At 47.9% G+C, this 24,249-nt stretch overlaps 1 protein-coding gene across 1 annotated transcript; it reads left to right on the top strand.

Moving 5' to 3' along the window:
• Positions 1 to 15,926: 15,926 nt before the first annotated feature.
• On the top strand, positions 15,927 to 23,394 carry LOC121336512 (ovocalyxin-32-like). Its single transcript, XM_041405740.1, has 6 exons — positions 15,927 to 16,279; positions 20,269 to 20,331; positions 21,070 to 21,244; positions 21,875 to 22,011; positions 22,678 to 22,740; positions 22,830 to 23,394. Exons 1-6 carry the CDS (start codon positions 16,055 to 16,057, stop codon positions 22,980 to 22,982), a joined length of 816 nt encoding a protein of 271 aa, XP_041261674.1. The 5' UTR covers positions 15,927 to 16,054; the 3' UTR covers positions 22,983 to 23,394.
• Positions 23,395 to 24,249: the final 855 nt, after the last annotated feature.

Here is a 24,249-nt window from a genome sequence, read left to right as displayed (position 1 = left end):
CTCCACCTTGACCTTGCCCCTGCTGAGGCTCGTGGCTGTGATGTTCCTGTGAGCTCAGCCCTGATTCCCACAGGCATTGCAGTGTTTATGTCCCAAATAAATACAGGGGACTGCTCTTAAAGTCAGCCTTTAGAATGTTGGTTACAGATGTAGTTGCTGCTCCCCATAAATCAGAGCACCTGAAGTGCCATTTGATCCCAAACGCTGTGGTTAGCATCAGCAAATGGAGGATTTATAAATTTATAAATCCTGTGCTGTGCACAGGATTTATGGGGCCATAAAACCCTCGTGCCTGTGGCCTGCCCTCCTTGCACAGAGCAGTCAAATCACTTCATTTCACTTGATACATGTCTGTTCAGAGACCTGCCAAAAGAGAAATGTGCTATGAACTTAGTCATGCTCAACTGCTCTAAACTCCTTTAGATTCCTTGAAATCTGAGCATCTCAGTTTACCACAGTGCCTGTGAAAAACATGGGCTTAAATGACAAGGCTTTGTTGGAAAAGCAGTTGTGCAACAAACTGGAGAGTTTCAGTGACAAACTGGAGGATTCCAGTGACAAACTCAAGGGTTTATGTGACAAACTCAAGGATTTCTGTGACAAACTCAAGGTTTTTGTTAAAAACTCAATGGTTTCTGTGACCAACTCGAGGGTTTCTGTGACAAACTCAAGGGTTTCTGTGACAAACTCAAGATTTTTGTTAAAAACTCAGTGGTTTCTGTGACAAACTCGAGGGTTTCTGTGACAAACTCCAAGGTTTTCATTGCCACTTGAGGGAGCTCAAAGATAATTGTCCTTGCAGAGCCACCTGGAGTTTCCTGATTCCAGGGAGACAATTTCTATCCACAGATCAAACAGGTAACTTTGGGAAGCAAAGCTAAATCGAGCCTGGCGTTGTGTTTATCTTGTTCTGTGTCACACCAGGCTCTTGATCAGAGAGTAAGAAATTACAGCCATGCACCCAGGATATTTAAGAGGAGGAAAAGACAGTTTTCCATTTGCTAATTCCCAGTATTTGCCTTTGCCCCAGTCCCCTCCACCTTGACCTTGCCCCTGCTGAGGCTCGTGGCTGTGATGTTCCTGTGAGCTCAGCCCTGATTCCCACAGGCATTGCAGTGTTTATGTCCCAAATAAATACAGGGGACTGCTCTTAAAGTCAGCCTTTAGAATGTTGGTTACAGATGTAGTTGCTGCTCCCCATAAATCAGAGCACCTGAAGTGCCATTTGATCCCAAACGCTGTGGTTAGCATCAGCAAATGGAGGATTTATAAATTTATAAATCCTGTGCTGTGCACAGGATTTATGGGGCCATAAAACCCTCGTGCCTGTGGCCTGCCCTCCTTGCACAGAGCAGTCAGGTGCAGGGAGCACTCAGGACAGTAAACACTCCCAGGAAACAAGGGGGACTTTTGGGGTTCAGCTGCTCAGAGTTATTGCTGTCTTTGGGGAGATGCTTCAAAGCTGCAGTGAAGCAGGAGCTGTGTTTCACGTGATTAAACTGGCTCCACCATCATTACCCCAGTATCCATTTTCTGAAGGAAAACTCTCATGCTTCCCTCCCCCAAAAGATGAGGGATCTGTCATGCACAGGCATGCAGATTTTAACCCCTGCATGTGCTGAGGAAGGGGTTATTACAAACCCCTCTGTCTCACTCAAACGTTACTGGGTGTTTATGCACCACCCCACAAAGTGCTGGGAAGAGGCTGAGGAAGCTTTTCTGCCCCACAAACCTCTCTGAGGGCAAAGATCCTGGCCTGAGGAAGCTCCTGTGGGTGGGAGGGATCCTGTGCCACAGCAAACAGCTCCTGCCTCTGCTGAGTGCCAGGAGCACTGAGCGGGGTGGGTTTATGGCTCCTTGTGCTAAACGTTGTTCAATATTGTTCTGATCCTTCCTGGAATTCACAGCTCTTCCCGAGGACAGCTGCTGCCAGACTCCTTCTCCAAAGCCAGCTCAGATAATGGAGTGAAAACACTCCCTGGAGAGTGTAGAGCACATTAATGATGTGCAGCTTCCAGGAGGATTTTTGATGTTCCAGGGCAGGCTGGACAGGGCTTGGAGCAGCCTGGTCCAGTGGAAGGTGTGGGATGAGATGATTTTAAGGTCCCTTCCCACCCAAACCAGTCTGGGATTCTGTGATTCTGGGAATTCAGAGCTTTGGGCTACGGGGACTATAAATGAATTTCTGGATAACACTTGAACTTGGCTTCATGCAAAATTTCCCTTTGTGCCTGTTTTCCTCAGGATACACAAATTCCTGCTGGACCTTAAGAGTGCAAAATTCTAACAATCCCCAGGTTATTTGGTGGAAATACTGAACAACAACAGTTCCTGAAAGCCACTGAGCATTTCCTGGATAGTTCATCTTTGAAAAGAAGCATTCTCAAAACATTTAAACTTCTTAAAACTCTCCTGTTTCTTCCAGCAGGATGGGCATGAAGGGTTTCAGGACACGAAGGATTTTATAGCTCAGCCTTGGAATTTCAGGAGGAAGCTTTGATCCTGACTCAGCTGCTGGAGGGTGGTGCCACCCAGCCTCAGTGCCCTGGGAATGAAGGAAGTTCCCACCCTGGACAAAGGCTCTGCTGAAGGCCAGGGAGAGCTCATTGTCACCAGGGCTCCTCATTCCCTGGAGAAGGGAGTGCTGGAAATGGATGGCAGAGGGAACTGCTCCCACTGCCTCCGTGGCAGGGCTGCAGTGCCCCCCTGGAATCCCAGAAAACACTAAAACCATCCTGTTCCCAAACCCAGGGCTGTGGGACACCCCAAGGATCCGGCAGCACCTCCTCTCTGCAGGCTCCTGCAGTCCCCTCTCAGCTGTGTTCTCTCCCTCAGTTCCTTCATTCCAGAGGCAGATCTCCTGCCAGGCTCCTGCTTTTTTCCTGCCCAAGGCTGAGCATTTTCTGCACATCCAGCAGCTCCTCCTCAGGCATTTCCTCTGCCCTCGAGTGGCTGAACTCTGCTGGAGCCTTTCCAAGACCTGGCTGAGGTGGGGTGGGTTTCTTTCCTTCTCTCTGCTGCAGCCTGCAGAACTTTCCAAGCAAACAACTTGATTCACTGGTCCCGTTGTTCCCTGAGCTTGAATTCCTTTGCTGATTACACCTGATCCCTCACTTTCAAATTCATTCCTCCCCTCAGTGGAATTCCTTCTCACCAGCTCTCCCAGGCCTTGAATCTGAGGAAATTCAAGTAAATTCTATCCCTGTAGTTGACATGGTTATGTTAAATATTCTCATTGGGTTGGGATGGTTTAAAATAAAACCAAAAATGAAAAATCACAATTATTCCAATAATCCTGAGTCATCCTCACATATCCAGCTTTATCTCAGAGTATGAGGCTTTGCTTCATAACCCAAGAAAGTGATACCAAGGGGAAAAATTACAGAAAGCTCTAATTTTGAGGAAAAGAGAAAAGGGTGGGAAAGGGGGAGCATAATCATTTCCTTATAAGCAAAGAATTGGAAACAAGCTGGAGAGGGGAGGAAAAAACCATTTCACAAACTGATAATTCAAATTAGAGGACAAGAAATTCTGCCTAAGTATTTGTTAAAGTAAGGGGCTGGAGAGGGAGATGAAATGCAATTTTCATTTCCTTCAAAGAGTGAATGAGAAATTATTCTACACAGCAAAAAAAAAAAAAATCACTTGTGATCTAATTCTGAAAATATGTTGTTTCCTTTAGAAACATCTTGCTCAACACTTGATTTCACAGTTTCACTCACAGATTACAATTCTTTGCATTTTTATATCCCTGACCTCCCCACCTTGTGGTTTCCAAGTGCAAATAATTTCCTCAATATTATTCATGGCCTGGGAGAAGGAAACAAGAGCTGTTCCCCATAAATGACAAGTGAATAAATACAAGTGCTCCAGGTGAGTAACTGAGAGATTCCCCTCACCTTCCTGGCACCACAGCCAGCTCATCCCCACTCAGGAAAGGTAAGGGAATTATTCCTAGCCCAGAGTTTCAAGGAAAGGTCATTCCAGCTTCCTTGGCTTGGAAATGTTGTCATTTCTTAGGGGACCTCCAGGACTCACCTTCTTTCCACAAGGCAGGAAAGTGGTGCTGTGCTTTCACCACCTGAGTCCCAGCTGCTCCTGGGCTCCACGAGGTCCTTGAAAAGGAGGAAAAGAACAGAATTCTTTGAAAATAACCTGCTTTGAGCAGAAGGAAATGAGTAAAGCAAGTTCTCAGATGGTTTTAGTGGAAATTGTGCTGTGCTTGGAGAACCTTTCCCTCACAACTTGGTTTATTTCTCTGTTTACCTCTTCCATTTAGGCAAATCCTGAATTCCATCCACCCCTCACCAGCAGCACAAGGAAAGGATCCCAGAGATGGGGGAGGCCACATGGGATTTCACCTCTCCCTGCTTCCAGTGGGAACAACATTCCCAATGACATTAATATTTAAATGACTGAATTGCACATATAAAGTGATTTCTCCTTGGATGGGTGAAAGAAATCCCAGCATGCTAACCTGGCCATGGACAGCTCCTGTGGAATCTGCTTTGGTTGCACTCAGAGGAGCTGAAACCCTTTTGAACCACAAGTTCTTTGTCCTTTTAGAATCATCCCAGAATCCCTGAAGTTGGAAAAGACATCCAGGACCATCAGTCCAGCTGGTAACCCAGCACTAAACCACATCTCAGGATTTTTAAACACTTCCAGAGATGGGGAGTCCACCACTCCCTGCATGGTAACCAGGAGATGAAGTGAGATTAGAAGAAATTGGAGAGAAATGAAGTTTTCTTTTTTTTTTCTCTTATCTGGAAGGCGGGAAATGAAGTTTTCTTTTTTTTTTTTTCTCTTATCTGGAAGGTAAATACAGCTGCTTTTATTTTTCCCTGGAAATCTGAGACCCACAACCACAAAGCATTCATAGAAAATACCAGCTCCAAGTTCAAATATCTGACATCTGACAACAAGTGCCAAGGGCATGGCTCTGGAAAGCGATAGGGAATGGAAAATGGGGAGGGAAAACTGAACTGAGGAAAGGGAACAGATAAAAATCCTGCTTCAGAGAGCCACGCCAAGCAAGGACATCCCATCCTGCAGCTGGAGTGTTTGCTTCCTTGTCTGAGTTTGCTGGCAAACTCTGAACTCACACTCCTTATGCTCCACTCCAACAAGAAGAGCTTTGGGGCAGGCCTTGGCTGCAGCAACCCCAGCTGAATTCCCTGGATCCAACTGACAAGGACCCCTCATTCCTTTGGGATTGCACCCCTCGGGCTCTGCCCAAGCCTGGTAACCACTGGTGTGTTTTGCTTGGCTCCTCTGAGTTTACATCCTCACCAAAACAGGAGAAACAACTGATGAGGGCTTTTATAACTCCTTAAAATCTGATTATTGCAGGGAATCAGAGCCAGCAGATGCACTGGAGATAAGGGGTGGGATGAGCACATGTGAGCCCTGCTCTGGTGCTGCTGGGGAGGAGGGATGGCACCACCCCCAAAACTCAGATCACAGCTCTGACAGTCAGGGGTTCCAAATCTGCATCCTCAGGAATGCAAGCCCTTCTTTTCCAAAGTCACTTCACCAAAGTCATGCTGCAAATTGGTCATAATTCATCAGCTTTGTATCATTTTTTTGTCTAGAATTTACAGGTTCAAGTTTTCCTTTTAAGGCTGCCTGTTCCTTCCCTGCTGAGCATTCCTGCCTCCAGCCCGAGCTGTCCCAACATCATTTCAGCTTCTACTCCACAAATTCCCAGCCCATTTTCCTGCACTTTCTGCTCACCAAGCAAAACTGGAGCTTTTTATAAGCTCCTTACACTGACACCTGAAAGAGCAGTGCTGCTGTCAGCACATTCCCAGCCTTTCTTCCCTGGGAATATTTCCCAGAGCCAGCCTCACACTCTGCATGCCCCAAAGGAAAAGTGATTTCCCTGCAAAGCTGGAGGGCTGGGATTCTCAGGGAGTTCCACCCAGCAGAAAATGCCTGAGAGTGGCTGTGGATGGTGTCCAGCAGCTCCTCCCTTGTGGCCCAGCAACCTTCCCCAAACACCGAGTGCTTCCAGGAAATGGGAAGCAAACACACATCCCACAGGACTGGGAAGAGGGCCTGCATGAATCACTGCTCCCCACACACATCTTCAAGGAAATGAGGAAAAACAAATGGGTTCCAAACAGCATAACTGCTTCCCTGGGGGCCTTGGCTGGGGGTTTTTCCTGCAGCCACAGCATCCCAATCCCCATGGATGCAGTGCCTGGCCCAATCCCAGTTTGCTGGTGCTTTTCTTCCAGGCCCAAACAGCTCTGCTGATGCAGCAGCCCGCCGTGGATCTGTAAGGAAACCTTTGTGCTCTTGCAATGTTTTCCTTGTTGCTTTGTGCACTGTGCAAACAGATCTGGCAAGCAGCATTGTTACCCTGGGATCCTCCTCCAGGGTTTATTCGGGGTGTTTAACACCTGCCACAGCCATCCTGCATTTCTCTGAGCTGGCATTAAATGCTGGCCCTGAAGTGATGATTTATTGTTGGTTCTGTTGGCTCAGGATAAGCCTCAAAGCCAATAAGGGTTATAAAAGTGCCACTCCCAAAGTGTCCCCCTCCCAAAGTGTCCCCCTCCCAAAGTGTCCCCCTCCCAGGGCTTGGGGATGCTCCTGCTGGTTGTTCCCATCACCTCTCAGCTAAGGGATAAGCAAAACAAAAAAAAAAAAGGATAAAATGTCTGAAATTCCTGTTCTGATCAACAGCTGGAAAGGTGCTTTATCCCCCAGACACTGCTGGCTCCATAACCAGGCTCTCTTTGGCTTGGAATCATGGAATGGTTTGGGATGGAAGGACCTTAAAGCTCATCCAGCCCACCCTGCCATGGGCAGGGACACCTCCCACTGTCCCAGGGCCTGGCCTTGGGCACTGCCAGGGATCCAGGGGCAGCCACAGCTGCTCTGGGAATTCCATCCCAGCCCCTGCCCACTCTCCCAGGAAGGAATTCCTTCCCAAGATTCCATCTAAATCTCTGCTTTAGTTTAAAGCCATTCCCCCTTGTCCTGGCACTCCAGCTCCTTGTCCAAGGTCCCTCTCCAGCTCTTCCAGGCTCCCTTTAGGCCTTGGAAGGCCCCAGTTAAATCTCCCCAGATCTTTCTCTTCTCCAGGATGGACACCCCCAACCTTCAGCCAATAGTCTGAGAAAAGTCTCCTGCAGCCAACTGCAGAAAAATGCAAAAACATCCAACAGCTTCTTCAATTCTGCATTTTTAGTTAATTAAGCAGATTGATCACAGAAACCCAAGTTGCTTTATCAGCAAGACTGACCTTGAACCACACTCTCCTAAAATCCTGCCCCTTCCTTGCTTTGAAAAGGAAACACAGCAAATGGAAAGATGGAAACACAGCAAAAATAAAAGAAGAATAGATTTGGTTTGACTTTTGGTATCTTCTTGATTTTTGATCTTCTACCCCCAGCATTTCTTTTAACACAACCTATTTCTGTTACCTTCTGTTACCTTCTCCAGCTCACTGAAACCTTCTCTGATTGCAGTGATGGCACCTCCTGAGTCAGGCTTCTCTTGCTTTGTGTCAGAATTGTTTTCTGTTCCATTCACAATGAGCAATTAGATCATTCCTGCCAAAAATCTGGGTGAGTTCAGCACAGGTGCTGTGACTCTTCCCCTGGGACTGCCAGGCATTTCCTCTCCCAACCATGTGAAATATTAGCATCACTCCCTTCCCTCCCTTTTAAGAGTCTTCAATGAAATGGCCATTTATAGCTAAATCAAATTTAGGTATGAATTAGGTATCTGCTGCCTCTCAAACCCTGCCATCACTACAAAAATGGAAAGCTGATCATTAGATTTAAGAAGGCTGGGAAAAACAATTCATTAAAAATAAACCTCTGACCTTTGGAGCTGTTAGAATCAGTGTAAGTCCCCCAGCAGCACCTTCTGAATGCAGCAGGAAAGGATCCAGGCCCTTGGCTGAGGTGTCCTTGAGCCTTCCAACTCTGCAATACAGGAGTTTTCCACGTTAACAATTCCCCTGGGGAAGAGGCTCTGGAGCCAGAGGATTCACCAGGGGAAGGAAAAGGGCTCTGTGGTGATGGGAGCATTTCCCATGATTGTGCTTTAAATACCCTCAGCACTCACTCCCCTCCCATTGTTCTCCTCTGGAATCAAGGCAGCCAGGGTGAGGGAAAAAAGGGAAACCAAAATGTCAGTACAGGTTGGAGCTTTCTGCAGGGGAACTCTGCAATGGCTTACACAGAAAAAAAGGGAAAGTTCTCCCTTTTTCCTTTCTAGGTAAGAATTTCCTTTAAACTTTCTCTATTTGTTTGGACAATTAAATACTCAATTAAAAATCCTTTCAGAGGGAAAGGTGGATGATGTCAGGGATTCAGCCACAATATCACTTCAATCATGGGTTACACCTCTCTCACTGAATACATATATATATTAATTTATAATTTATATAGATGTGGCACTGTGTTGCTTGTGAACACATCAGCAATCTAAAAAGATCTATATTTTAAAAAAATTGATAGCACCAGGCTCTTAACTGGCAGCAAATTATTTAATCTGGGATAATTTCATTAATTTCATCCATACAAATAGTTCAGTATATTCTATAACATCAATAGCTGGAAGAATAAAATTCCACAACTCTGAAAGCCTTTTTTCTTTGGGAAAAAAAATTAACATACCCATCCTGGACATGGTTTTATATTCTAAGCCAAACCCAAATCCCTCCTTGGAAGGGTGGGGGAGAGCTGGGATGGAATTCCCAGAGCAGCTGTGGCTGCCCCTGGATCCCTGGAAGTGTCCCAGGCCAGGCAGGAGCAGCCTGGGACAGTGGGAGGTGTCCCTGCCCATGGCAGGGGCTGGGAATGAGAGATTTAAGGTCCTTCCAACCCATCCAGTCTGGAATTCCATGGTTCTGTGAACATTTGAAGGCACCAAAGGCCCATTTTCCAAGCCAGAACCACCATTTAGACATTAAATAGACATTTAGACATGAAACTCGTCCCAATTTCATTTGCTGTCTCTCCTAGAAACTCCCACTCTACAGGAAAACCAGTAAACATTAGTGCCCATTGCAGCATTTCTGGTCTGTTCCTCCAGTGGAGCACAGGGAATGTCCCTGGTCACTCCCTCTCTGGGATGGGGTTGTTGATGTGCTGGGGAGCTCTGCCAGGTCACACCAACTCCCTCCCTTTCCCAGGGATCAAAGTGGAAGAGCTTTCTCCCTGTAGTGCCTCCGAGGGGAATGAAAGCTGCTGGCAGTGACTGTGCCCCTCTGCTGCTCTCCACAAGCTGTTCCTTGAGCCTGACATGTTTGGAAGTGCTTTGGGCAGCTGCTGGCTGCATCAAAGGCACGCTGAGCTCACAGCTCCGCCCGTCCCTTGGAGCTGGTACAGGATCAACATGGCCAGGCACTCCAACACTCATGAAAAGCACCACACTGCCCACACTGAACTTTGCTATTTCACCAGATTTTTTCATTCAAATGTTCAGTCATGGCCAGGCACTCCAACACTCATGAAAAGCACCACACTGCCCACACTGAACTTTGCAAAAGCTGCTATTTCACCAGATTTTTTCATCCAAATGTGCAGCTGGACTGCCCCATCCTCCTGCTGGTTAAGGCTGTGGAGAAATAAACACAGTGGTGCTGATACATTGCTTGAGGAAACAAAGCCATGTTTGTCCAAACACCGTGACTAATCCAGGAAAAAAGATCATTTTCTCAGAAGTTCTGGGAACACAGTGATGCAGGAAAGAACAAAGGAGGAGTTATTGCTAATCACAACCAAGAAAACGAGATTATTGTGAGATAATTCACTGACCAATGAGAGATGAGAGAAACCAAACCATGCATCAGTATGGAAATGAGATTTTATATACACTAATTACTTAAAGAACTGGATATAGCTGCTCTGATGTTTTAATTCCATGTCCATCTAGTACTCAGACTAACATGTAATCCTAGTTGAATTTTAAGTCCCAGGAGTGGTACCTACAACAACCAAATATGAACTTTGCATTACAAACAAATCACAATGTGGATTTTGATTTGTTCTGTGAAATAATTGTAGGGGTTCCTGAAGAATAACCTGCCTTTCTTGCTGTCAGGGTGCTCAATCTGCTTCAATCACACTGGAAATCCTGCAGAAGAGTAAAATTAAAAACCTGCAAACTGTCATCACACATTTTATAGGGTGAGCTGAAAATTGGGTAATAGAATCCCAGAAATCATTAAGGCTGGAAAAGATCTCCAACATCACCAAGTTCAACGAATAATTCCATGAGTAATTTATGTGTCCACTGACATAAATGCAGGCTATAAGTGTGTAACTTTGAGCAAACCTTTAAAAAACCTAAGCACAAAATTTGTATGTGAAGATCAAATGACTCATTTAAGTTAATTAATCTCCCTGCAACACAAATTCTTCTTAGAACAACAGAATTAGAATTAACAATAAATTCTACCTGTTTTCCACTCTAAATAACATCCCCAGCCACTCAAGGAAGGTCTCAATGAGGACTATTTTTGTGTTTTATTTTGTCTAAGAGATGTTAACAATTATGAAATCATTAATGTTGGGATCACCTTTGAGGTGTGCCCAGAGCAGTGACAGTGCAGGGCTGTCCCCAGAGGGGTTTCTGTCCCTTTTGGGTTTTGATGACAGGAAGCTCAGAGCTCAGCATCCCCAGCTCCTGGAAAAGGGCACAGAGAGGGGATCCAGGGAGCAGGACACTGAAAACTCCTTCCTCTCTGAGGGGCCACTGTCACCTTGCAGAGAGGGGTGGCTGCTGAGACAATGCTGAGGAATTTTGGTGAGAATCCCTCTGCTGTCCTCACCTTATTTCAAACATCCCTGAGGCATCACCCCCTTGTTGTGCAAATATTTAATGCCTTCTCCAAACATTGTGCAACCAAACACCTCCCAGAGTTATTGTGCTGTTGCAACCCTTTCACAGGGACATGCACTGAATCTTTACAGAATCAGTGTCAAAGAAGTCAGCATTACAAGGGCATTTTTCTTGCTATCACATAAGTAAATGTTAGCCTCAAACAAATTAAAGTTTTGTGGGGTGAGGGGCTGTGCCTCCACGTCCATCATCTGCCAGGAATTCCACCTGAACAGCGCTGTAGAGGCTTCATTTCAGATTCCCATCTTTTAGGGATCTGCCCAAACATCTCTGGAGAGGCAGAAGTGCTGCAAGAGCTGTCCAACAACCAAACATCCCAGCTGAGCTCCCCTGTGACAGCCATCAAGCACTCCAAAAAGCAAATATTCCCCTCAGCAGCTCAGCTCCAAAGAGCTGCTTTAATTACTGCTTGTTTTTAAACAGGCCTGAGCATGATCCCACATGCTTTTGTTACAGTTTCACGAGGCAACACGGTGACTTCAGGTTATTAACAGGGATTATTTACTGCCCGTGTTTATTCCTGGCTCTGGGTGATGGGATCTCACTGGGCATGGAAGGGATTTGTTTGTCTGGAAAGGTTTCTCTGTTCCACAGCAGCTCCAGAATTCCAAGGAAACTATCCCAAAGAGGTTTGCCAATGTTGTGTCTCTCTCCAAGGTCAGGATCACAGTGATCATCTGCAATGATTGACTCCCTGTTTATAATCCATGTCCTCTCACTTTCCTGGGGTAAGGTCATGGCAGATTTAGCCAATTTCCTTGCAAAACAACATTTGGGGAAGTGCAATAAAAGAGGATCCTGTAAATGCTGATGTGCTTGGGAGTTTCTGTGCTTCTCTGTTTCACAAGGGGTTTTTTCTGTGTGGGAATGTCTGACACTGCAGAAGTATTGGTTTGATACAGAAAAAACACCCAACTGAATTAAATGGGGCATTAAAGGTGAATTTACACCATCAGCCTTCAGGCTGGAGGAGCCTCCAAGCAGCAGCAGCAGAAGTGCTGATGGATAATTCACTGGAGAAATGGGAACAGCAGCTAAGAGAGCTCTGAAACTTCCTGGTGCCATTTCAACTGTGCAGGACCTTGGCACACATTTAAAACCCAACAGAAAAATACACAAAATAATGCAAACAGCAGCAATGAGCTTGGTTTTGGCCAGAAGGCCTTACCAGACCTTCCTGGATGACTTAAATATTGTCCCTTAAAAGTCAAGTGCTGGGGTGACCTAATTATGGCCTTCCAGTACCTGAAAGGAGCTACAAGAAGGATGGAGAGAGAAAATTTGCAAGGGCCTGGAGTGACAGAACTGCTGCTGACACAAAACACAAATATTTCTTTTTGAAAAAAAATCCTATTTGTGATTTAAAAATAATCAGAAGCCTTCAAACCCAAATTTTCCTGGAAAAAATGAGCCTCACTAAATCAATACCCATATTTTATTCCTATAGGTAAGGTCAGTCCAGCAATGCATTAAAAGGTGACCAATTCTTGACTTATCCAGCAAAATATTTGGAGAGTAATGAAAAATAAATTCTTGGGATTAGTTATTGAGAATAAATTCCAAATCAGTTAAATTCAAGTAACAGAACTTGTTCATAACTACAACAAGATGGTGAAGTTAAAGCTGGAAAAGTTGCACAACCAAATAAAGTGAATTTTGTCCAAATTCACTGTATTAAATTACAGTCAGCTGGTAACGATTGTGAGCCAGTGAGGTCTGGTGCATACAGGGGATATAGAAATCGCCTCCAAATATGAAACTAATTAGGAATAATTGGCCTCTAAACAAGCACTTGATGTATGAAAAAGAAAATGCAAACCTCAGAATGCTTTTTAGAGCCACTGCCTGAACCAAGCCTCGTTTCCAGTTCCAGGGATCCAAGTCAGCTGAGGCAGAAGCGGGATGCAGACCTCGGGAGCTTCCCAGAATGTCCTGGTTCCTACAGGGAACAGAGAAGGGGACAGGGAGAGAGGCTCTGTGACACGGAACTGGCACCAGCTCTGTCCTCCTGGGCTGCAGCAAATGAGGGGAAAATACTGCAAAGGACAAAACCCCCCTGCAGCACAGTCTAATTAACCAGAATCATTGAATCCCAGAATGGTTTGGGTTGGAAAGGACCTTAAAGCCCATCCAGAGCCATCCCTGCCATGGCAGGGACACCTCCCACTGCTCCAGGCTGCTCCAAGCCCAGTGTGCAGCCTGGCCTTGGGCACTGCCAGGGATCCAGGGGCAGCCTTCTCTGGGCACCTGTGCCAGGGCCTGCTCACCCTCCCCACCAGGAATTCCTAGTTCCCAATATCCCATCCATCCCTGCCCTCTGGCAGTGGGAAGCCACTCCCTGTGTCCTGTCCCTCCACCCCTTGGAAATAGTCCCCTTCCATCCTTCTTGCAGCCCCTTCAGATGAGGCCGCAGTGAGGTCACCCCAAAGCTTCTCCAAACTGAGCAATCCCAGTTCTGCAGCCTTTCCTCCCAGCAGAGCTGCTCCATCCCTCTGATCATCCTCGGGACTCACTCCAGCAGTGGATGCATCCCTCCAGGTCAGGTAATTCACCTCAGCTCCTTTGGTTCAGCTCTGACACACCGCAGAGCTTCATTTCACTCAGAGCCTGAAGCAACCTTGGCTCTTGGAGGATGCATTTCCAGCTTTTAAGGGTCCAAAACCCTCAGAGCTTAAAAGAAATACATTTCCTAAATGTTGTGGAAGCACAAAACCTTGTGCTTGTACACATTTACAAACATGCCCCAGCCTTGACCTGGACCTGTTCAGCATCTGAACTTCTGTTTTTCCCGAGTCAAATTGTTTTGTAAATTCAGACCAACGGCAGATTACGGCAGCGTGACCTCTGCAGCAGAGGAGGAAACTGCCCTGGGATTGTCCCTGCTTTGTCACAGGGGTTCAGTGCCCTTGTCACTCTGACTCTGGGTTACGCACAGCCCTCGGGAGGAAGGAAACTGCCCTGTCACTGGGACAGCAGGAAAAGGAGGAGAACGCCAGGGGAAGGGAAGTGCATCCAAAGTCAGGGATGGGGACGGCGCCCCAGGCTGCGAGCCTGGCAGGCTTTTTGTGACAAGCCGCATTTAGAGCCTTTTACCTCTTTTTAAGAAACACAACACTCCCCTACGATCGAAGGCACCGAAGCTGCGAGTGTGAAACCCCTGCGCAGGGTGGGTTTAACTCCTTCCCTGAGCAGCGTGAGCAGGACAAGCCGCTCCCACCCCACCCTGCCCGACATCCTGCACCCAAGGCTCCTCACCGGCCATCCCTGCTCGCCTTTCCATGGATCGGCGCTTCCTGCGCTCCCACGGGCTCCTCGGCGCTCGTCCCACACCCAGGCTGCCGCAGGAAGGGCAGGAAGGGGACAGCGGGACACAGCTGGCACTGCCCGACCCCTCCCAGTGCCAGCCGAGGGCAGCCAGCCGCTGGGTTCCAGTCTGAAAGGGACATCAGCCTGAAAGGGACATCAGCCTGAAAGGGACATCAGCGCTGCCCCCACTGCGAGGAGAAAATGTTGGTTTCTTCCTGAAAAATATTGGAGACAAACATGGCATGTGTCCCAGTAAGGAAAAAAAGAAATCATTCTTCAGGTCCAGGTCCAGGTTGCTCCAAGCCCCCCAGCCTGAACTGTTAATTACAGAATCTATTTCAGGAGGGAAAATAATAATCAACAAATTCAGGAAAATTAGCTGGGTGGTATAAAAAAAAACTGTAATAAAGAATATTATACCTTTACGGTAATAATTTTTTTCCTCACTTAGGAAAGCCTCAGAAATACTAAATTTCTAGTTCTGTGAAAAAACATTCCAGTAATAAAAAGAGACTTAAAGCTCCACAGGAGACAGTTTGAGTCCTTAAGCGGAGTTTTGATTTACTTCTCTGAGGTCCCAGCCCAGAAACCTGCCCCAATGCTCATGCAGAGCACAAAAATAGATTCCCAGCTGCACATACAAACCCCTGTCTGCTGGGATGGTAATAGAAGTCATTAAAAATCAGCTTTTTTAACACAGGAAGTGCTGCAGTCTTTTACATTTTACCACATTCAGTCTCTCCAAAGGACACGCTTCCAGAAAGAGCAAGGCAACAAGCCCACTTGTATCCCAAACATAATTTTAAGGGAATCTGGCTGCTCTCTCTGTTGATTTTCTTCATGTTACCAAGACATGACTATACTGGCTCCAAAAACTTCACTAAGTGAGATTTGTCCCAGAGATGAATGCTTCTTGTGCATTATACTTGGAATATTTCAGCTGTGTCCCAGGCAAAGTGTGTCATGGTCTGAGCGAGGCTCTGGACTTTTGGGAGGTGTTGAGTTGTGGTAACGCTGAGAAGGAGCTAAGTGTGTTTTTCCAGCCATTACCTGTGTGTGCTCTGATCTGTGTCAGGACTGCACATCTGGCTCGAGCTGCAGGCTCCCTTCAGACAAATCCTGTGACCCTCAGTGCCCCTGGCTCCCCTCAGAACCCCCAGTCCTGCTCAACTTCCAGCACCTTTCAGTTCACCCTGGCTCCCAGCCCTCCTCGAGCACCCCCAATCCTCCTCACCTCCTCTCAGAACCCCGTATCCCCCCTGAGTCCACCTGGCTTCCCTTAGGACCCCTCAAATCCCTCTGACCCCCCAGAACCCTATGTCCCCCTCAAGCTCCTCTGGCTCTCCTCAATTCCCCCTAGCTCCCCTTAAAACCCCTGGTCCCTCTGAAGTGCCCCTGGCTGCCCTCCAAGTCCTCAGTCCCCCTCAAATCCTCCTGGTTCCTCACAGAACCCCTGGTTCCCATCAAGTGTCCCAGGCTCCCCTCATACTGACACCCCTTAAATTCCCCTGGCTCCCCTCAGAACTCTCAGACCCCCTCAAATTCCTCCAGCTCCCCTCAGAAACTTCAGACCCGCTAAAATTCCCATGGCTCCCCTCAGAAACCTCAGACCTGCTCAAACCCCCGGCTCCCCTCAATACCCCGGTCCCTCTCAAGTCCCCCCAGCATTTTCAACCTCCGGGTCCCCGTAACGTCCCGGTTCCCCTCAGCCCGCGGGGCTCTGGGGTGGGAGGGCTGAGGGAAGGGGAGTCGCCGCCGGGCCGGGCCCTCCGGCGGGCGCTGGCAGCGGGCGGAGGGCGGGCGGGAGCAGCGGGCCGGGCCCCGCTATTTGTACGGGAGCGGGGCCGAGCCCGCCCCAGTGCCCGCCGCTGCCCGCACCATGCCGGGGCTCCGCGCCCTGCCGGGGCTCCGTGCCTCAGCGCCCGCCCTCCTGCTGCTCCTCGCGCTCGTCTTTGCCCGGGGCAGCCTCGCCGTGCAGCAGCTGCAGCCCGGCACCCGCTCGGCCGCGGCGGCGGCGTGGGTGGCCCTGCAGTACCGCAACTTCCAGGCGGGATCCCTCGGCGGGCTCCGGGCGCTCGGGCAGGTCCGCAAGGCTACGCTGAAGGTAAGCGGGGAGCCGGCGGGGCGTACAGGGGCGCTGGGAAAGTGTAATTAACAGTAATTATTATATTAGTACTGTTATATGTAACTGAGCTGAGCGCGTCCCCACGCGGGGTACCGGGCGCCTTCCCTTGAGAGCCGCCGCTGCCCCATCCTCGGGGACAGCCGGGTCCCCGCAGGGATCGCTGTCCCCTCTCCCCTTCCTCAGGGACCCCTGGCTCTCCTCAGGGACCGCTGTCCCCTGTCCCCTTCCTCAGGGACCCCTGGCTCTCCTCAGGGACCGCTGTCCCACAGCCTCGTCCCTCGTGGGACCCGTGGATCTCCTCAGGAGCTGCTGTCCCGCAGTCCCTCCCTCACACCTTCATCTAGAGCTTCATCTAAAAGCAGTGCGGTTCCGACCAGAAAATACACCGTAATCTTCCAAAAGTCACATGGAATTGAGGTGGCAGAACAGGACAGGAGTCCCAGAGAGGAGCAGCTACAGGGACAGAGCCTTCCCGTCACGGGGAGCTTACCGGGGATGCTCGAGGTGCTACTGGGGTACAGTCCTTCTCCTCCTCTAGGTTTCGGGGGCTTTTTACAGCTTATTCACTTTCTGAAAGTACAGGATCAGGCAAAAACTTCTGGGGAATGTTTGTCCCGGGCTGTAGATCCTGGAAGGAATGCATCACCTTCCTGGAGAGCCAAAGGATGGGATTTAAATCCAGCCCTGTGCTCCTGCTGCTGGGCAGCTCTCGATAGCAAAGGCTGCTTGTTCTGGTTTCCCAGAACAACAGATTCTGGATCCTGGATTCTGCTGGGCAGCTCTTGATAGCAAAGGCTGCTTGTTCTGGTTTCCCAGAACAACAGATTTTGGATCCTGGATTCTGCTGGGCAGCTCCTGAGAGCAAGGGCTGCTTGTTCTGGGTTCCCAGAACAACAGATTTTGGATCCTGGATTCTGCTGGGCAGCTCCTGAGAGCAAGGGCTGCTTGTTCTGGGTTCCCTGTGTGAGGTGCCAAAGGCAGCACTGGATTCCACTGGATCCTTTCCAGGATCTGGAGATCTTCCACTACTTGTCCTGTGCAGCTCCTAAAACTGAGTAAGAGGGTGTAGTGTTAAATCTCCCCTTTCAAAAAACTAACCAGGAATATTTGGAATGCATTAATTAATGCAGCCCTTGTGTTACAGAGATTATTGGGTGCTGAGCATGGAAGTGCTCCTGGGATATTGAAATTATCCTGTGAAATTGCTACAAACACCTATGACAGGAATTCTCTGTTCTTTTATACTCTCCAAAAGTACATATGTTCCTTCTGTATTTCCTGGGCACTTTGCATATGTCTGAATGTAAATATTTCCTTATATAAAACACCTGTGCCTGGCTGAAGAATAAGGGAATATTTGTGGGGAGGGAAAGGGGTTTTTCCACCCTCTATCAGCCACCTGCCTCCTCATACAGGAAGGAAAATAATTGGCTCATTATAGAGAAGTGAAATTGCTCTTTATTTCCTCAGTGCTGGGTGCTGTAGGAGCTCCCTGGAACCACTCTCTGCAGTTTATTCCCCCCACCTCCCCCTTTTTTTTTTTTTTTTTGCACACTCAGTGAAAACAAGAGGAGAAATGCATGAAAAGTGGGCACTTCCTTCTTTCCTGTCCTCCCCTGGAAAAAAATGAAAAGAATTTCCTGCAAGGAATTGGCTGTATTACGTGAAGGCAAGGGGCAGAAATGTTGGGATTGGGGTATTTTTTTAGGTTTGTCTGTTTTTTAATTATTTTCTAAAGTGGGCTAATTTCCTACTGGTTGCTCTCTTACTGAATCTCATAAAATCAGGATGATTTTTAGTGGAATTTAATAATGAGCACTGTAATTTAATTCTAACTTTATTAGCCCACGAGCTGGTGAAACTGGTAATTGGAAACAGGACTGGGAACACTCTTAGATGGGAAAGATCTTTCAAGTTCAGGTAGAATGAGACTTTCTTTCCTGGCAACAAAATGCCAAACCTGGGATAATCCTTACCTTGCTGTTGGATGCAGATGGTTTTTGTTGTCCCTTTTTTTCTCTTGACTGAGGATCTTGTAGGAAACAGCAGCTCCTGGAGTTGTCCTGCCCTTTAAAACACACTTTTGATACTGAAGCATTAGTTTGTGCCAGCTGAAGATCCCAGAACTTAAAGGGAAGGTTTTGGGAGCAGTTTCCCATCCCAATCTGTCCTGGAAATCCTAATTCAGGAGTAGGAAGGTGAAGGGGAAAGGGAAAAGGCAGGTGACCTCGTGCAACATTTGCATTAATTGGACTAGGAAATCCAATTCCAAATACCCAGGTGGACATTTCCCAGCCTCAGCTGGACACAACAGCAACACCACAGCTCTGCTCCCTGGTAGCAGAAATTAATTAGAAATGTTCTATTAATGTCCAACAGTCAGAGCCCCACGCTGGGTGGCAAAGGCAGAATCCACAGCAGGGGCAGCTCTGACTCCTGTCCCAGCTTCTCCCTGCTCAGTGATCCAGGCAAAACCTGAGCCCAGGGGAAAATCCTGGTGGGAAAACAGAGGGGAGAGATGGAAACCTCCTCAGGAGGTGGGGAGAGAGGGATCCTCCCTTAAGTGCAAACTGATAGAAATTGATTCCTCAGGGACCTGCAGTGAAGCTGCTCTGAAATTGCTGTTTTGGCCTTCCCAGGACTAAAAATCTGTCAGGAAAGTTGCAGCAATTTGGAGCCCAGAAGTAAAAGAATCCCGTGACCCAGATATTGAGTGGAAAAATGAATTACTCACTTGTTTTCTTCTCTTTTTGGACACTTTTATCTTTGGCTGCTTCCCTGGGGGTTGCCAGACATCCCTGAGCTCTGCTCAGCCCACATTCTGGAATTGGGTAACAGCATTTTGGGACGAGAGTGGGAAAAAATAGTGGAAATAAAAGTTTTCCTTTGGGACTACAAAGACTTTTGTACAATTATTTTGTGCCATCTGGAGCTTCTCCCTTCTCCCTGGTGAGCTCAGGAAGCCTCAGGTGTTCACACCAGACTAAATATTTGTTTTAGCTGTGTAGCATCATTTGCAAGCTGTCTAGGGAGCACAAGTAGGGTGGTAGTAGCTACTAGCAGTACTATGGGGAAGTTGTTGCAAACCAGGAGGGAATCTCTTATTGAAAATCCCCAAAAACACAGAATTCTCTGCTCTTTTAAAAAGGCCCTGCTGACTATTGCAGCCTCTCTCACCTGCAGGACTGATGACACACAGGAGTAATCCTGGGTCACTGTAAAAATCCCCAAATTTAGTCAGATTAGGGGTGTTGTAAACCATAGCAGTAACACCTCTTGGGTGGCTTTTCAGCAGTTGGAATCTTAGACTTAAATGTGGTCATTGCACGAGGTGAGAGCCTTCTAACCCTAATTTCATTGCAGTCTCCTTCTTTGATGGTCCTGCATTTCAGAGAGTCAGCTTTCACTACTCTGCCCATGTCCCACTGTCACTCAGGACAGTGTTTGAGGGAATACACAAAAAGGGCAGAAGGGGAAAAGCAGGATTCAGAGAGGAAAGAAATGATCAAAAAGTCTGAGCTCACCCTCTCTGTTTCCTGCACCTCCTTCATGGTGAGATTTGGCTCCACACTGGACTTGCCTCATCCTAAAGCTCCAGGAGGGGATTTTACAGGAACAGAGTGACTAAAGCAATTGTTTACCTGCATTTTCCAGCTCTGTGTAGGTGCCACAGGCAGGTGCTGAGCTGAGGATCTGCTGTGGCTATGAAACTCCACTCACCTTGTACCATTAAACATTTCCTGGGAAAAGTGCTGGCAACAGGAAGGCTCAGGGTTAGATAAATAACACACAAAGGTTTGCTTTGGATCCTGTAAGCAGCCAGAATTGAATTTGAACACCAAGGAAGACTAAAAATCAGTGATGTTGCACTCAAAACCAGGGGATTTCAGAAGGGCCTTCCTTCCTCAGAGCTCCTTGCAGCACATAAGGCTTTAATTCCACTGCTGGCTCCATCTTCTCTCTTCCAGAACATCCCAGAGTCTGGCCACAAGTATTACCTGCAGTTCAGCACTGAGGACTACAGGACTGGGGTGAGTTCCTGCTCTTCCTCCTCAGCCTGGGCATTAAATCCACTCCAGCAGCTCCAAACCAGGGACATTTGTGTCCTAAATGGAAAGACCTGTCTGCTCCTCCCTGCCTGTCTTTGCTCCCAGGCTCACCTGAGTGATCACCAGGCCTCAATCCCAAAGGGAATTCTTGCTGGAGTCATCGAGGCAGCCAAAGGCCTGAGTGGAGCTGTGCAGTGGCCCAGGCTGGGGGACAGTGTGGGCCCCATTCCCCCTCTCTGCTCCCCGTTCTCCTGCTGTCCACCCCCAAAATGGGAATCAGGAGTTGACAGCTCTGTGGTCTTTCCAGTTCCAACACTCTGCCCCAGCTGTCAGCAGCATTTTGCTGTCCTCTTCCTTGGCACACACTCTGTGGAATTAAAATGATTTTCAGAACTTACTGTGAAACCTTAGATTATTTTTGTTTCAAGGCTGGCACAATGAAAGTCTCTGTTATCAATTAATGTTGTTTCTTGAGCTCTCACAAACATATTTCCAAGATGACTTAGAACACTGTCATGTCCTGAAAGCAGGACAAGCATTAATTAAAACCTTCTGTTAAATCCCTTTAGCCTTGTGGTTTTAACCTCTTTCCTGGAAAAAAAAGAAAAATAAAATCCTTCTTGACACTTTCCTAACCCCTGAACAGCTTCATACAAAGAGTGAATTGCTGGTAAATAAAATCTTGATTAAAAAGAACAGTTTTAAACCCTCCCTTGACAGGAAGATGCTGGGAACTGCCTGGCTACAGTGCTGTACCCAAAGAAGAAGTCTCGTCCTGTTGTCAGCATCAAGTGCTCCCACACCAAAGACAAGAAGCAAATCCAGGAAGAGGACAACACATTTTACCAAAGGCTCAGGCACCAAAGCAAACCAATAACTGCAAACAACATTCCAGGTATATTCCTCCAAATATTCACCAGGATTTCACTTTATCTCAAAGGACACAAGCATTTGAAAAGGAGACACATTACTGACAGCAGCACCCCGAGCCCATCCTGCTGTCAGAGCAGCCCCACCTCCCCAGGGATTTTTGGGAGAACAGAGCCCCTCTGGATTTACCACTGGCACTCAGCACCATCCTTGAGGGTGGTTTGGATTTAAAAGCAGCTCCACACCATTTCTAAGTCAAATCAATGCAGACTGTCCTCCAGGAATAACAAGTGCCCAAACCCACACACCTCCCCAGCTGTGGCTGGAAATTCACTGAGGATGACCAACACAATTTTTCCATCCTGGAAAAATCCCATCTTTTCTCCCAGCTGTGCAAATAAATCCATTATTGTGGATTTTTTTGGTTTCTTACCTCATCTTGGGGATCCCTCTCTTGGCAGTGTCAGCTGTGCCACACTTTGCACTCCCCTGGGACTGCAGGTTCAGCACCATTCCCCTCCCTGCTCCCTGTGACACATCAGAGGGAGGAGCCCCATGCAGCAATGGTGCTGTGCCAGGCAAAACTGCTCTGAGCTTCATCATTCTGCTGCCCAGCCAGAATTAATATTATTTTCTCTTTCTCCTTGCCTTGCAGACAGCTATGGCAACATTGAGCCTGCCCTGGAGCCAGTGTGGACTCTGGCTGTGCTTGGCAGCAGCTCCATCATGTGGGAAAAGTCCACAGAGACCTTGGAATACTTCCTGGCCCAAGTGAAGTCCGTGAGGCAGTGGGTGAGTGGGGCAGGAGGGTCAGGGGCAGCACAGAGCCCTGCTCTGAGGGGGATTCCCCAGATCCCAGGGCCTGCTCCTCACCAGCAGCTCCACCTCTGCACCAGCACTTTGGCCAGGTTTTGCTGGGAAAATTTTCCTTACCTGGATCTGCAAGGGTGGCTTCTGCAGGGGCTGCAGTTCCTGAGCCCTGGGGCAGAGCCCAGCAGCCTCTGGCCCGGGCTGTGCTCACACCTGACACCAGCCCGGGCTGGGCAGCAGCTCCAAGGCCTGCAGCACATCCAGCAGCACTTCCAGAGCCCTCAGCCAGCTGGGATCCACGGGCAGGATCCAGGTTTGGCTCCTCAGCTATTCAGCATCTCTCTGAAGGAGAGGTTCATGTAATTCTCAGATGTAATTGAGGGTTAAATTCAATTAATTAGCACCTGGTTTCAGTGCAGACAGGCTGCAGAGCCACACAGCTCTTGGTGTCCTCAAACATTCCATGCAGGAAAGGCTCCTAATTCCCTCTTTCCATAATCAGAACCGAGCTCACTGCAGCCAGCAACCACAGGCACAGGGCCCTGCTCACCTCCTTCCCCGAGCTCCAGTAAATCACAGCAGACATTACATTTTAACAATATAAACCTGTGCTCCTGATAATTCTTTCCCTTTTTTACACCTGCCCAGATCAGGAAAGACGATTTTGTTGAGTTTGACTACACTGTGCTACTGCATGAAATGCCAACCCAGGTAAGGAAGTGCAGGTGAACAAGCCCTCCTGCCAGCAGGAGCTGAGCTGCCTCAGGATGATCAGATGTGTGTTTAAATCCCTTCTCCAGGAAATCATTTCCTGTCACATGCGCCTGACGTGGCTCCCCGGGCAGCCTCTGAAAGTGAAACATTTCTGTGATTCCCACGGTGCAGACCAGGGATCTGGGGCAGAGTCTGGATCAGCTGCTGGCCCTTCTGCTGAAAAGGGAGCCAGTTTTTAAGTGAAATCCTCAGATTTGTGGATGTGGATCCAGTCAGCAAGTCCTTGTGCTGACAGACCTGGAGCTGGGATCATCCTTCCATGCAAGTCAGTGATTGGGAGCGGCTTCACTGATTGTTCTGTGCCAAAATTAATTCCTGTCACTTCTTCAACGGTGAGATTCGAGTTCTGCAGCTCTGCCTGAACCTTCTGCTACTCCATATATACACAGATGAACATACAGCAGTTGATTTGATGTCACTAATTAACTGTTACTTAAGAGTTTGTAAACAAAATTAATATATTTGGATAAAAATCGTGAGCAAAGCGTTAGTCTGTCACGAGGAGAGATCTGCCTACTAATTTTTTGTCATGTTTTGGGCTAGAATCATGCTGATTTTTAACTCACATCTGCAATAAACCAAGTGCCATCACTCAGGGTCGAGGCTGGGTTTTCTTTCTGCTGCTGTTGGAGCCCAATTTTCCACCTTCTCTGTCACCTCGACTCAAACCAGACCTGCAGAGCCAGGGAGGCTCCTTGTGGATGAATCCCCATGTTTGGGAACAGCTCCTGTGTCACTCCTGCCACGTCCTGCCCCACCACAAAGTCATGGCTTCGTCCTGTGCCACCAAATTCTCCAGCTGGCTTCCCAGCAGATCCATCACTGTGCCACCTCTGCTCACTGCCACGTGCCAAACTGTCCCAAAGTCACCTTTTTCCCCCAATGGGCAGGTTTGTGGCAGGATAAATCAAATCCTTCCCAAGAACACCACGTTCCTGAGAGCAGAGGCTCTGGGGTGGCTGCTGTGTTTAACCTGGGGTGGTTTTCACAGTCCTCCAGCTGTAATTGGGAACAGCAATCCAAGGATTTCACACAGCAGCTTTCCCTGCATGTTTTTAGGCTGGGTGATGTCAGCTTCCCAAATTCCAGCATTTTACACAAGTCTGATTTCCTGACTGAAGCTTTTCCCCTCAGCACCCAATAAACTCAGGGAAGCAGCATTCCACACCCTCCTGGTGTTTTCTTTCCTGCAGGAAGAAAACATTTCTCATCATCAGAAGTGTGAAATCAGGGAGTGAAATTCCAAAATTCCTTAAAGAAGCTGGTGATTAAAATAATTTTTTTGGAATTGAGTCAAGAAAATAGGATGGATTTGGCACTTTGGGGCTCTGCTTTTGTCTCCTTACCTTGTTTTTGCCTCTGCTCTGCAGGGCTGGATGAGAGGATCAGGCACTTCCCAGGCAGCAGGGTGCTGGAACTGCCTGCTCACAAACTCACAGCAGTTCA

Source organism: Onychostruthus taczanowskii, unplaced genomic scaffold (assembly GCF_017590055.1).
Source record: "Onychostruthus taczanowskii isolate IOZ18803 unplaced genomic scaffold, ASM1759005v1 scaffold24, whole genome shotgun sequence".
Lineage (NCBI taxonomy): Eukaryota > Metazoa > Chordata > Aves > Passeriformes > Passeridae > Onychostruthus > Onychostruthus taczanowskii.
Note: the sequence above shows the minus strand (reverse complement) of the source record. Positions and strands in the feature narration are given on the sequence as shown.

Bases quoted from the DNA above. Each gene is read 5' to 3' on its own strand.
- LOC121336512 (XM_041405740.1), top strand. From the start codon at position 16,055: ATGCCGGGGCTCCGCGCCCTGCCGGGGCTCCGTGCCTCAGCGCCCGCC. The intron at 22,012-22,677 runs GTGAGTGGGGCA...ACACCTGCCCAG, and splicing joins TGAAGTCCGTGAGGCAGTGG to ATCAGGAAAGACGATTTTGT. The intron at 22,741-22,829 runs GTAAGGAAGTGC...TCCCTTCTCCAG, and splicing joins TGCATGAAATGCCAACCCAG to GAAATCATTTCCTGTCACAT.